Source organism: Ambystoma mexicanum, chromosome 2q (assembly GCF_040938575.1).
Source record: "Ambystoma mexicanum isolate Mex_15411 chromosome 2q, UKY_AmexF1_1, whole genome shotgun sequence".
Classification (NCBI taxonomy): Eukaryota; Metazoa; Chordata; class Amphibia; order Caudata; family Ambystomatidae; genus Ambystoma; species Ambystoma mexicanum.
Window position 1 is genome coordinate 341,864,635 of NC_090924.1, and position 13,071 is coordinate 341,877,705.

The 13,071-nt window shown below is 44.4% G+C and overlaps 1 protein-coding gene across 3 annotated transcripts in view; it reads left to right on the top strand.

Annotated features, from left to right (window-relative positions):
• The window catches only part of E4F1 (E4F transcription factor 1), a 1,100,649-nt gene that overhangs the window by 341,290 nt on the left and 746,288 nt on the right, over window positions 1-13,071 (top strand). For all 3 annotated transcript variants that reach the window (XM_069647347.1, XM_069647348.1, XM_069647349.1), the window contains one exon: window positions 3,366-3,486. In XM_069647347.1, the coding sequence (XP_069503448.1) occupies window positions 3,366-3,486 (121 nt within the window). The remainder of the gene's footprint in view (window positions 1-3,365; window positions 3,487-13,071) is intronic.

Genomic DNA, 13,071 nt, shown 5'->3' on the forward strand with positions numbered 1-13,071 from the left:
AATGAGATTTCGTCACAGTCCATGCATCACTCATTTTGACTCCCTATTGATTAATAAGGTTAAGAAATTGGTTGCCAGATTGTTCATAGTTTCATTTTTGTGACACTTCATCTTCATATGGGCACACAACATGGATGTCCACTAACCACATTAATTTTTCTTTTGAGCCACTTTTATGTTCCATATTTCAATCCATTCCAAGGAATTTAGATAAACAATGTGCTTTCAAAAATATATGTTTATGTTGTTCTTACATTTCCAATTCAGAAACACAAATCCATACATCCTTTTAATTGTTAAACGCTGCATAACCTTTTCAGGTTACCATTTGAACCTATGCAAAAACTGAATTTTCCCATAGAAAAAAGTCTGTACTAACAATTTTATTAGTGGATTAAGGTATGCTATGTTATTTTATAATTGTGTATCGCCTAATGTCAGTATGGCTTTGAAGCGCTGCGGTAGATGAACGCCCTTCGGAAGACCGTAGTCTGTGCAAACCTGTGAATAAAAGGAGAAATGCAATGCTAGCAAATATTAATTGACATTCCATGATAAGCAGAAATGACTAGGTTGAAGCATTTTAAATTATGCAGTGCATATTACAAAGGCATAAGGAAAGACTATGTCAGTGGCTATGGCACCGCTGGACTGAAGTTTTTGTGGGACTCTGCTGTATTCTATGGGTTGCAGTGCGAGATGGGACAAGGGTATTGTAAACAGTGTATCAATCCCTAGGGCAACTGTCTATAGTTTAGGGATCCTCTATACTTTACCTGCAGAACACATGCATCAATGACTAACGTGCAGTCAACTTGCAAATGATATGCACAGTTATCAGATAAGAAATAGATACCACAAGCGTAGGTCCTCCCGTCTGTACCATCTCTACCATCTCATTATTGCAGTAAAATGTAGTATTATGGATTCATGTGGCTGTGATAGTGAATCGTTTTCAGTGGTCCTTTGGGTCGGTAGGGGGGCTGCAGTGACTGGCTGGCCCCCAGGGGAACAGACCAACAGGAATCTCCCTAATCCACTGTTCTTTGCTGTCTGCCCGGGCAAGGTTGCCCTAGGATAACTGTAGAAATAGGATTAAGAAGGGATCAGGTGACTCCCCGGGCCTATTGGAAGCCTGGATTTCTTAAAGGGATTGTGGGAAGTGCAAAATGGCTCCCTGAAAAAACAAACTCTGTTGTTGCAAAAGCCAAGACAAACCAAATGAAAAACACCAATTCAGCTGATAGCACACAAATGCCTTTTTTAAAGCCTTGCAAAAGAGATGGAAAATCTGATTTTAGGTAAAACAAATCCGAATAACTCCACCAGGACACAAAGGCTTTTTTCATTTTTCAAATTCTTAAGGAGGACACTCAGTCAGCTCCTTCCACACAGCAACACTCCTCTCCACAAAGGAGCCAGTATGTGAAAGTAAATCATCTTAAATAATTTCCTTTCTAACTTCATTAAAGGAACTCAAATAATTGCACGGCCATATTACAAAAATTAGGTAACTGATTGAGATGCCCTCTTTATATCTGAACTGTTGGGTACAAGAGCAGGAAGTTGTGGGGTTTTCTGTGGAGGTCATGGGAGGAGGTGGCAGACCAAGAGACCAACAGGATGAAGGATGGTGGGTTGGAGCGTCGAGGCAATTTGCGGAAAAGGTGAAGTAATGGTTGGTGAGAGCAAGTGGTACAGAGTGGTGAATGTGTGTGCAAGGTCAGTGAGTGGGAGTGTTGGAGGGAGTGGATGGAGGCATTATTAGGGTGCTAATTGAGCGCATGTCTAGCTTCAGGAAGCAACAGAGCACTTTGCAATCATAGGGGGAAGAATACGGTGAGGGGATGCAGAGAAATGAGGGAGTGAGGAGCTAACAGGAGGGGGATGGTGGTCAATTATTCTGCAAGAAATCTAGAAGCAACCAGTGGTGGAAGCAGTGGGGATTCAGATCACCCAGTCTCAGGTAGGGTGGGGGAATAGAGGGTGTGTGGACGTAGGTGTTGCAGAGAAGACATTACTTGCCACTCACTCCAGGGAGAGTTTAAGGAATGCGATTGGGGAGAATGTGGGGAGGAGTGGCAGTACTAGTATGCAGGATGGACTAATAACATCAAAGGGTGGTGGCGGGTGAGAGTGAAGGATTTGAGGCACAGTGGAGGAAGATCTAGGGAGGAGAGGACGAGGAGATCATGGAGAACATCGGGTCTGAGGGGAAAACCGAGTGGTACTTGAGCCTCTCTAAGGCACAACCCTATCACTCCCTTAAAAATAATCTAATTGATGGTGTAGGGCCAGTCTAGGAAGTCCGTGTGGGAATTTAGACCGATAAAGCATTTGCTTTTAGTGCTTCTTCTTACCCATGACAGAACTTAGTAGGGAGAAACTGTCAGTATATACTAACTCGGGGATTAGGAACACCTGGTTAGGTAGGACTTGATGTATTTAGACACGAGAGGGAGGGACAGCCCCAACAGCCTGCCAGAAAAAAAGCGCAATAAAAACTCTTGAAGCTTCTCTGCGAGTAACCATCTGTGATATAAAGTAAATGACAGTTTTTCAGACACTGGATATAATTTATGTTTGGACTTGGCTCTGGTGTAGTGGTTAATGTAGGCAGCCGCATTGATTACAGAATTACCTTGATACCCTAAATGCCAATGACAGTTTTTAAAAATAACCCAATTTTCTGTATTTTAGGGCGCATATTTATCTCAATTTAAAGTCCAGTAATTTGTATTTCTATTAGTTCAGATTTCAATTAAGGATATATGATTAATCTTGGATTCACTGTCCCATAGACATTCAAAAATATTGAACTACTAATTGTATACAAATGCAAGGCCTACACACATTTCTCTCAAATGAGCTTCCTCAGGGTCAATGTTCCCATTCCTTAGTTTTGTACTTTTTTCAAAATAAGGTTTAGTCTATTGCTTTTATCCTTTGTAGTGAATGAATCTCGGGTATGACTGGTATTTTGGCTTGTTGGATTTGTACGTTCAAAATGTTCTGGGTATTATTGTATCCTCATCTCGAATTTGTCATCTACAAACTCTTTAATTGTATAACATATGCCATTGTTATTTATTCTTATTGTGGCAAAGGTATTTTGTAAGTGTTCCGCAGTGTACTTGGTGGTACATTGCTATGAAGCACGACTGTGATAGTGTCCGAACAAATGTTGCCATAATATGAATAATTAACAAGGTGACATATGAAATACAAGTAAAGAGTTTGTAGATGTCAAATTCGAAATAAGGATATTTAATGTTTTAGAACTTTGTATGCTTTCAAGCATTGGTAGATTGTGTTGTTTAACAAGTTGGTGTAGTCCACTTATTTGTTCTCTTCTTTCATTTTAGTCCAGTATCTTGAAAGCACATCTGGTCACACACAGCAGCACAAGAGACTTTAAATGCAAGATGTGTGGAGTGGCCTTTAGGACGAAGGGTTCTTTAATACGGCATAACAGAAGACACACAGGTAGGTTTGAGTTATCTTCTATTGCCTTTGTTAATTGACTACATTTTCCAATTGCGACCTTTTAAACAATATTGATTTGTGGCTGTATGGTTTAGATGGTATGTTGTAACCATTGTATCAAAAACAAAAAGGCATGCACAAGATCTGAGTCTTTTTGGTGCAGAATTTCTTCATTTTCTTTAGCTATGGCTCTCTGCTCCTCTTCTACGTACCACTCTAATAGGGGCATGGGTATTTGACATCTGTAACATTCGGTAATCCGTCTGAATTCCCATCATAAGTGAGTTGGATCTACCCAAGAATGTCAAAGGGAATATTGTAGCCAGTGTTTAGAGTGTGCTGTTACCTTCCCAAACCTAGGCAAACTGGCAATCGTTGCGCTTTTCCTAGCCCTCCTAGTCATACCTGTGTGTGAGCAAGAGTGTTCTATGGGACACAAGAATACACGCAGTTCACACAGTTTTACATTGACTAAAGTAATGTCTGTCGAGATCAATATTTTGGGTTCCGTACGTCTGTAGTGGTAGCGAGGAATATTTTAGTTCTTGAATCTACTTTAGTGAACCACAAATGTGAAGGTTCAACAGAACTTTAGAGTATCCGTTTTGACATGGAGTACACCATGCGTAACTTGTCGTCTGTACTTGCTGAAACAGGATGAAGTCCCCCCTCAGAAATAGTGGAAGAAATACAGACTTCTGGTTGGCTAAGAGGAATTTTTGGCCTATTGCTAGGTGGTGTCATGATGCCTACCCCCGGGCATCCAGTCCATCAACCCCGGAAGCAGGCATCATGTTACCTGGAGCAAACCCAGCAACCCCTTTTAGGGGGCTATCTGGGTACAGTCCTGGCGCCTATGACGCCAGGCTCATATGGGACATCAGTCCTGGCGCCATAGGCGCCAGGCTCATATGTTAAAACTTACCTGATGGCATCCAAGCCCATGTGAGGCTTGAAGGGACTATTTTATCTTAGGGACTATTTTGTTACTCGAGTGTGGCTGTGGAGCAATACTTACCTGGGACTACTTTGAAGGCTATTTAAACCACGCCCGAAGAGCAGAACATGCTTCGCATTATTCTGCACCCAGCAGCGTAACGCTCACCGTGTCTGCAGTCCGCATCCTGCCACGCCCGCCTCGAGACCAGAGCGCCTAGAAAGAAGGGAAAGAAGAAGAAAGGTTAGAACAAGAACTTTACTGGATTTCTTACCTGATTTCCGATTCAGCGCATCTTCGAACCAGAAACAGACTTCATTTTAAACCTGGCGCATCGCCAGCAGCAGCGCCGCGCCGCGCCATACTCACTGTTCCTCGCAGCATCTCTACGATCCGGTGCTGTCTCCATCACCTGGTTTCCGCATTCCAGCGCCTAAGGGGGACAAGAAAACAAGGTGAGCCAAGGGAACAAACAAGGACAATCTCTTGCCACCACATGCTTACCTGATTTTACCGCAGGAGGTATAATCCACCAGCATGCCAAATCTTCCTACGCTGCACCTGCAAGAAAAGAGAAAGCAGGGAGTTAAACCTTGGCAGCATTTACCGGACAGTGTTACAAAACAGACTCTTACCTGAACGCTTTCAGCTGCCACAAGACGATCATCTTTTGGGTCTAAGCTGCAAAAGAAACGAGGAATTGGACAAGAGTGATTAATCGGACATTTTGAACTCATTAGAGCTATATACTTAAGGCCTTTCGCCCGGAGGTTTGGAGCCAAGATTTGTCCAGAACTCTTCCAATATCCTCAAGCCAGTGAAGTAACTGGCCATCAACGCGCCCCTGCATTCTTCGCAGGATGGAGAGCTCATCATACAAAACTATAAGGTGAGCTTTGTGAAAGGGAATGTCAGAAGTGATGAGTGGGGACGTAGTGAGGTGTTAATACTCAAATCCACGGGTGGCTAATTCCCTTTCCCCGTCTTTAGGAGACTACTTCTACGGGTCAAGCAGACGAAGCTAGGTGGGTCAGTCCAGTCAGTCATCTCTGCACTACGCATCACGTTGGTGGAGACCGTGGCTGTCCAGTTCCGCACGACACCCCTGTGGGAGCCAGGTGAGCATAACAGGTGGCCCACTGTTGTATAGCACCCAATAGTTATGGTCTAGCCATTTCGTAGCTGGTGCCTTTCTGAAGGCAAGATGAGAGTTGAAAACCTTGCAACATTGTAACTACTGGCAATCCCTTAAGCAGGGCTTTCCTGGGAGCAGTGATCAAGTGTGAAGGCATGGCCAATGCTTGGTTCCCTCTTGCCCCTTAAGCCCAGCATCCCTGTCCTGTCCCATCAGAAAGATTCTTGGAAGAAACTGGGCACCAGCGAAACTTTCTCAAACTGTACCTTGTTGGGTGTCTTCTGTGCTTCAGCACATGGCTTCCAGGTTCAATTAACTAAGGAATCCAGACCATCCTTGTTTAAGGGGTATTTAGAGAGGGGGCCCATGGGCAAGCCCCAATTACTGACATGCATCAATTCAAACATTCTGGCGGCCAGTGAGGTCAGGTACATTAAGCTTTCTTGTTGGGTGTCCTCCTAGATGTGCATTTAGATGTGAATTTCTGACACTATTCACAAACAGGTTGTGGATTATTCTTGAAAATATAACACTCACATCTGAGACAGGTAGTATGCATGAGCATGTACAGCAATATTCTTATACCACCCTTTCTATTGTAGGAAGGCTTTACCCTCCCTATTAGAATCTATGTAGGCTCTATTTCTTCCCGATCAACGGGTAGTCATGTTAAACTGTCGACAAATATTCTGTGTTTATAATAATAATAATATGTTTTGCTAGAATTTCGTTTTTGGGATTATGTTTCACTAACTTCCTGAGTCCCCTAAATATTTAGCTGGCTACGGTGTTTTTTTGTAGTTTTCTTTTGTGACCAGTGGGGCTTCTGAAATCCCTCTGTCACTGCAGCCCTCACTATAGTATGCTGTCCGTACTGGCACAAACGGTTATCAGGACAGGAGTGCTTTTTAAGCACTCCGTTTTGCTTGCTTGGTGATTACTATTGCTCTGAAAGTGTACTGTGGAGTGGGCTTGTGGCAGCTGTGAATTAGGTTTGACTACACCAGAGTTGTAGCCATGGTTCCCTCATTAGTAGCCCAATGCAGCCATTGTGTAGGGGACTGCCAAAATGTGTGTTTGACCAGCTCTTTTGTGAATGCTATCAGTAGGAGCCCCTGTGTATTCTTCTGATCTGTTTCTGATTCTCACCTAGATGGGCCTATGTTGAATGTCCTGGTTTGGCCTTAGTGGCTGGACCTGGGCTCCTTTGTCCATACATCCTGCTATTTTCCATGCAGATGAAATCCTCTTCATGGCTTTTCTTCCTTTGCTTCTTGCCATTCCTGCTGGACTTTTTCCCACCTCCAGTGGCTGAACTGGTAAAATATTTCTGGCCCACGTTTCTAAAGTAGCTGGCTCCTTCTGGGCTTCCTGCTTCTGAAATGTGTGGCTTGCTGCTGCGCCACCTCCGCTTCATCATGGGACATCTTGGATCGCCTACAGCTGTTTCCTTCACCTAGGGACTGTCCCCTTGTCCCCTGCACCCTCGAATGTACCTTGGACATGCGCCTGGTTCTTCTGTGCTACTGTTGCTATCTTTGTTGCCACAGATATGTCTGCCTCATGGGTCACCTCTCTAGGTGTAGTCTTTGTTGGACCTTCTTCGCATGGAACCTTGCTGGATGGTGGGTCCAAATCACTCCCCAAGAGTTCCCAACCACCACTAGCTTCAATGAAACCCTGCAACCAAACTCATCTGTCGCACTGTGAGTACCTGCCCATGGTTCTTGGGGTTCTTATTCTATAGTTGGATCAGTTTTGGAGGGGCTCTCTTGGTTCCGGGAGTAGTGTGGTTTTGAAGCTACCTTGTTGATCCTCGTTCACTGGAGTGGACCTTGTGCTCCCTCTGCAACAAGTTCATCCTGACTTGCTAATTCAAACCCCAAGCGGAAACTCTTTCTGGGTGTTTTGGGCTCCTGTCTCAACTATTTTCCTCTGCTGCTGCACGTCTAGGGTAAAAGGGAGTGGGTGCCTGACTTTTCTCTGTAACCACAGCAGACATGAGATTTGCCCCATTGATTTCTATGACATTTGGAAATGTTTGAAACTCCTGCAAAGTAATTTACAAAGGTATTTACGTGAACTGAGACCCTTGGTCCTGGAGTTTTTTTTTTTTACAAAGACTGTCATTTTAGATGGTACCTGATTTATTTGTGTATATGAAATCACTGTAATCCAGTCTGTCTTAAGAAGAAATGGGCCCTCATTACGGGTCCGGTGGTAACCGTGCCCGGTAAAACCGGCAGGTTGCCGCCGGACATGTAATGATTTATTGCCACCTGACTTCTCGGAAACACTGGGGCATTACAGCCTCAGCGGTCCGGTAAGTCAGGCGGCAATAATTGTTAGTCCCCATTCCCATTTGAGTCCAATAGGACCCGAATGGGGACCATGGAAGCACCGGCACCGTTAACAACAGTGCCGGTGCTTCCATGCAAGTATGCGAGCGGTTTTGCCCGCCAGGGCAGACCTGGCGGGCGTAAAGGCAACCCGCCCGCAGGCTTGTACTTTGCTGGTCCGGAAACAGAGGTGCTGGTAAGCTTACAGGCACCGTTGTTTCCGGACCGGCAAAGTTGTAATGAGGGCCATGGTGTTACACTAACCATTAATGGTTACTTTGTTTCTAGAGGGGAGGTGGGACCAAATTCGGGCTGTTTGACCGAAGTTACGGTCTGTACTGTTGGCCATATGGACCTGTTTCCAATGATGCCCTAAACCGTTTCCTCCCACCTTTCAGTGGCTTATATAGATCTAGTACTCGCTTGTTATAGTTAAGGGGCATCTGTTACAATAACCTAGTCTGTGGGATTTTGAATACAGGGAAGGTATGCCTACTGGGGTTGCATTGATAATGAAACATACAACCATGTACGACCAGGTGTTTTGTTGGAATTTCTTCAGAGGGCCTGTGTGAGGTCATTAATCCAAGATGGCCACCATTATGGATACTTATTTCGTTTTTCAGCTGTAACTGCTTTTAGGGTGGTTCTATGAAAAATGTGCTACGTGGGTTTTTTGTTAAATTTGATTAAAGTAACAGAAAAGCTCATAAAAGGATTTTTTTAAATATCTTTTACCGTTTCCTAGATATAGCCTCGTAAATTATTGCTACTTCATTGCAAACCTTCCACTGTATGCGCATTAAATTAGAATTTTGGAAATAATTTGCAAGTTTCTCTTTGAAATATACTATTTATTAAAACTCCAATAGCTATTTATATTTGAAGAGAGAAATTAAAGTTTTACAGGTCATCCTCGTCCCAGAGTTCATTTTCATCATCTACAAAATCGTTATCTCAGAGCTCTTCATTGCCACCACACTTAGTTCTGTGCACCTTAGTGACTTAGCTCGGCATTTGCAATGCACAGCAGACGCCGTCCTTTGACGCATGGACACCGCACCAGCTGTATGATTGATTACGGTGCACATGGAAGTGTACACGTAGTAGAATATTGGCTATCTTTTTTTTTCCCACCCAAATTGTGGTGGCCCTGGGAGATTTGGATGTTGTTGTATACAGTGCATCTCCACTCCTTCACCTGGTAATGAGCCCTTAAGATGTATAGTATTAAAGAGGCTCTTGTCTGTAGATTTTCACTTTGCATCTCTTCCACCAACGCAGTGACCAAATTTCCAAAATCTTTGTTCCTGTTAAGTAGACTTGACAAATGAATCTCTCTATCAATTGTTCATCTTCCTTCTTAAATTCTTCTAGAGATCAGTCTTCCCAAAGCTTCAAGGATTTTTTTTTTTGAAGTCTTGAAAACTTTCCAGAAAGATAGTTTTCCTTTCTTCGTAAAGCACCCGGTAACATCACACCCTGAAAGTGCATGAAGGCCTAGTAATGCCTGCACTTTTGTAGGCCCTAAGCAGGAGCACAAATGTTTGAGATCTATAAATTGTCGATTAGTTCTAACTCCTATGACAAACATGCTGTCAGATGAGAAAAATAGTAACCACCACAGTGAAAGGGCAAAAACATTGGTATTGGATGACAACATTTAGAGGGTAGTAGCATGACGACGTGGTACACAAAGGGGGTGTGGAATTATTTGTGTCTGCCTCCACATGTGTGCTTTCAATTTCTCCAACATCATTTCCATCTGATTACTTGGCTTAATTTTTTCAAATGGCTGCCAGAATTCTTTTTATCCTGTGTGCATGCAGAATTGCTTTTTTCAGAGGTAAGCTGTTATTTCATCTTTAGTTTTAGAATGCAGTAGGAGGGTTCTCATTGAAAATGTTTCAATATTTGTAGAATCTCTGATTTTGTACTCAGCCGGTGTTCCTTTTCCTGCTCCTTTCCCTCGCATGGAGTTCTCAAGTGAAATTTCTAGCGAAGTATCAATTTCTGAATGAGTTTCATCATACTTGAGCAGAAACAGTTCTATTTTCTATGTTGAATTCAATTGCAAGGTCATGGTATGTCTTCACATATGACGGTTTCTGCAGTGCTTGCAATTCTGCCATTCCGTCAAGGACAGCTGCTGAAAAGGTTTGCTCTGGTACAGATAATCTGTCCTTAGTAACAATCAAACAGACCACTGTCATGTTGTTGAAAACCTCTGTATGTTGTTCCTCTTCCAGTATCTTCATCTGCTTGCTTTTTGCAGCTAAAATTATTGTACCATCTAAGTTGAACATTAAGGGCCCGATTAATAGAATCCTGTGTAGAAAAGGCGCAAGCGCCGCATGCCAAGAACAAGCTTGCGCCAACCGTGGCACAGAGAAACAATTGCGCGGCACGCATATTCATGGATTTCCCGAGGCATCAGTAGCCGTGGAGCAAGGAACATCAAGCTGCACCAGTAACGCCCCCAGCACGCCTCCACGAGCAGTAAAAAGCAAGTGAAATGCCCAACACGGCGCAAGCTGCTGCGCCATCTCCTATCCAGCATACAGCTTCCTAGCAAAATTGCGTGACAACCCAGTGCGATCCCGGCCGCACCCCGCAATAAATGCGCCAAAAGACCTTGCAATCCCCAGCCGCACCCCAGTGTAATCGCGTGAAAACTCAGCACGTACCCCGGCCAAATCGCGTGAAAACACTGCGTGATCCCCGGCTGCAACCCAGAGTAATCTTGTGAAAACTCAGCGTGTACCCCGGCCGCACCCCAGTCAAATCGTGTGAAAACTCAGGTCACACACCAGCGTAATCGCATGAGAACTCGGTGCGTACCCCGGACGCACCACAGCCAAATCGCCGTGAAAACCCTGCGCCATACCCGGCCGCACTCCAGAGTAATAGTTCCAAAACACCCTACGATCCATGGCAGCACCACAGCCAATTAGTGCGTCTGCACCTCGCAATCCTCTGTAAGCAGACACCACCTGATGGGACACCCACACCCCAGCCCCCATCACCCTTGACAACACCCTGCAGGCAACCCCCTGCACACGGGATACCCCCAGCCCCCATCACCCTACCCTGCAGGCAGCCCCCTCCAGACTGGACATCACCTGCATGTTGGAAGCTGACATAGTGACACATGATCACTCCATCGATGGCAGTCAAGGTGCATGACATGCCGTGTAGTGACACCACTCTGAACATCCACGTCAAAATGTATCCTGCAATCACAAACAAATGCATACACCTGGGCCACATACTTGAGTATGGCAGCTGCTGAAACATAATTGCTGTCTGCAACAATCTCCGAACATACACATCAGACAAGTAAATGTTAAAGTTAGGCCCTGCTGGCCATGTGACAATGTCATGTCACTAATCCCCATGGAGAAATAGTCACACAGTGACAGAATCAAAAGCAGCCTCAATGTGTGCCACACAGACACTACCCAGGTGTGTCACGGCCTGAGCCTCAATGAGATGCTATTACCAGAACAGATAACCAAATAAACACATATCTGTCCCTCCCATGTGTGAAGGACATGAAATTAAATCAAATTAAATGTCATTCATAATGCGCCTATACACAAGTGTCTGAAGGCGCAAAGAGTCCGGGGAGGGGGGAACAGAGTGAAGACAGAGACAACTAACTTAGTAGTGCCGGTCAAATTGAGATGGCGCAAGTGTATGAGAAGTGTGGAAGGACAAAAGTACGGGGGGGGAGGGGCAGTGCAGTACATGTGAAGGACATCATAACAAAAACAACAACTAAGAAAATGATCAAACTGCAGCCAGCTGGTGGCCAGTGCAAGGCTAAGTGTAGATATCAGGTGTTAGGTGCAGGTAGGGGGCTGTAGGTATACATAAAAACAGTCCAAGTGAGGGGGATGCCAAGAAGGCAGTGCGGGTGTGCAAGTGGCGGGTGAGGGGACGTTCGTCTGAGGGTAGTCAGGTGACCAGTGCAGATTCAGACAGGAGTTCAGCAGAGGAGAGGAGGACCAAAAGCACAAGCAAAGAGGAATGACTTGAGTCCTGATTGATTACCTGGTAATCAGACGGTGTGCTATGCACCAATACTGCTGCATTGGTCAGCCAATGTATAAAAACAAAGTAATGCCAATATTGCATGCCAGTGCAAGATGCAGACCAACACCAGAGACCATGATAACTGCACAAGCACATGCTGGGGAAGGCAAAAGCACGACGTGTGTTAAACAGCATCAAGCAAATCCTGGCCAAAGATCGTGAATATTTTACACTCCCACACTGACCCCACCCACCACCCTCAGAAACACAGTGCTGGCCAATACACAGTGATGCTGCACTTGTGAAAGCAAATGCCACTTGACCCTGCACCCCCCAAACTCCACCTTCACACTCATCCACATGTGTATATTCACCATGCAAATGGGTAGCAAACATGACGCATGCATGCAAGTAAGCACACACGTGATCAACGAAGGTCAGTAACAGGGAAACCAAACCTACTAACAAAGCCGGATACTGCCAGATAAATATCAGAGAAACAATGACTGTGAGCTAACAAAATAAATTATATTGTACAGTCATATTGTGTTAATACAAACTGTAAATCAAATAGCAAAATATGTATGAAGAAATAAAAATAATGAGAAAATGTGCCAATCAAATTGCCAAAAACGTACATGAATACATCCAAAGAAAGAAAACATTTCCATGTTCAGAGGTCATTCACAATAGCAGCAAAAAAATACCCATTTCGGCTTGGTGAACACAAAAACAGAAAACCCAAGTAAACTATGTACAGAAAAAACATGAGTACAGTCCCAAGTGCACTCCAAATAATAAAATAAATCCATGCAAAACCACACAATAAGAACTATGTCCAAAACCTCCAAATAATAAATAAAAACTGAAACATATATATAAGTAACTATTTACAAAGGAAGTGGGCTAGTCCTTTTCCTCATCATGCTCCCTCAATGTCGGCCAGGGCATCATCGTACACTGCATCTACTTCCCCTCGGCGTGCCTCCGCTCTCACCTAGAGGGCTTGCAGGGACATGAGCATGGTCCTCTTCATCCTCTCCCACTCCCTGCAAATATCCTCAAGGTCCTCAGCCCGCCTCTCGGTCCGACGCATTGAAATCTCCGCCCTGGCTATGGTGAGTCTCTCCTCCCGT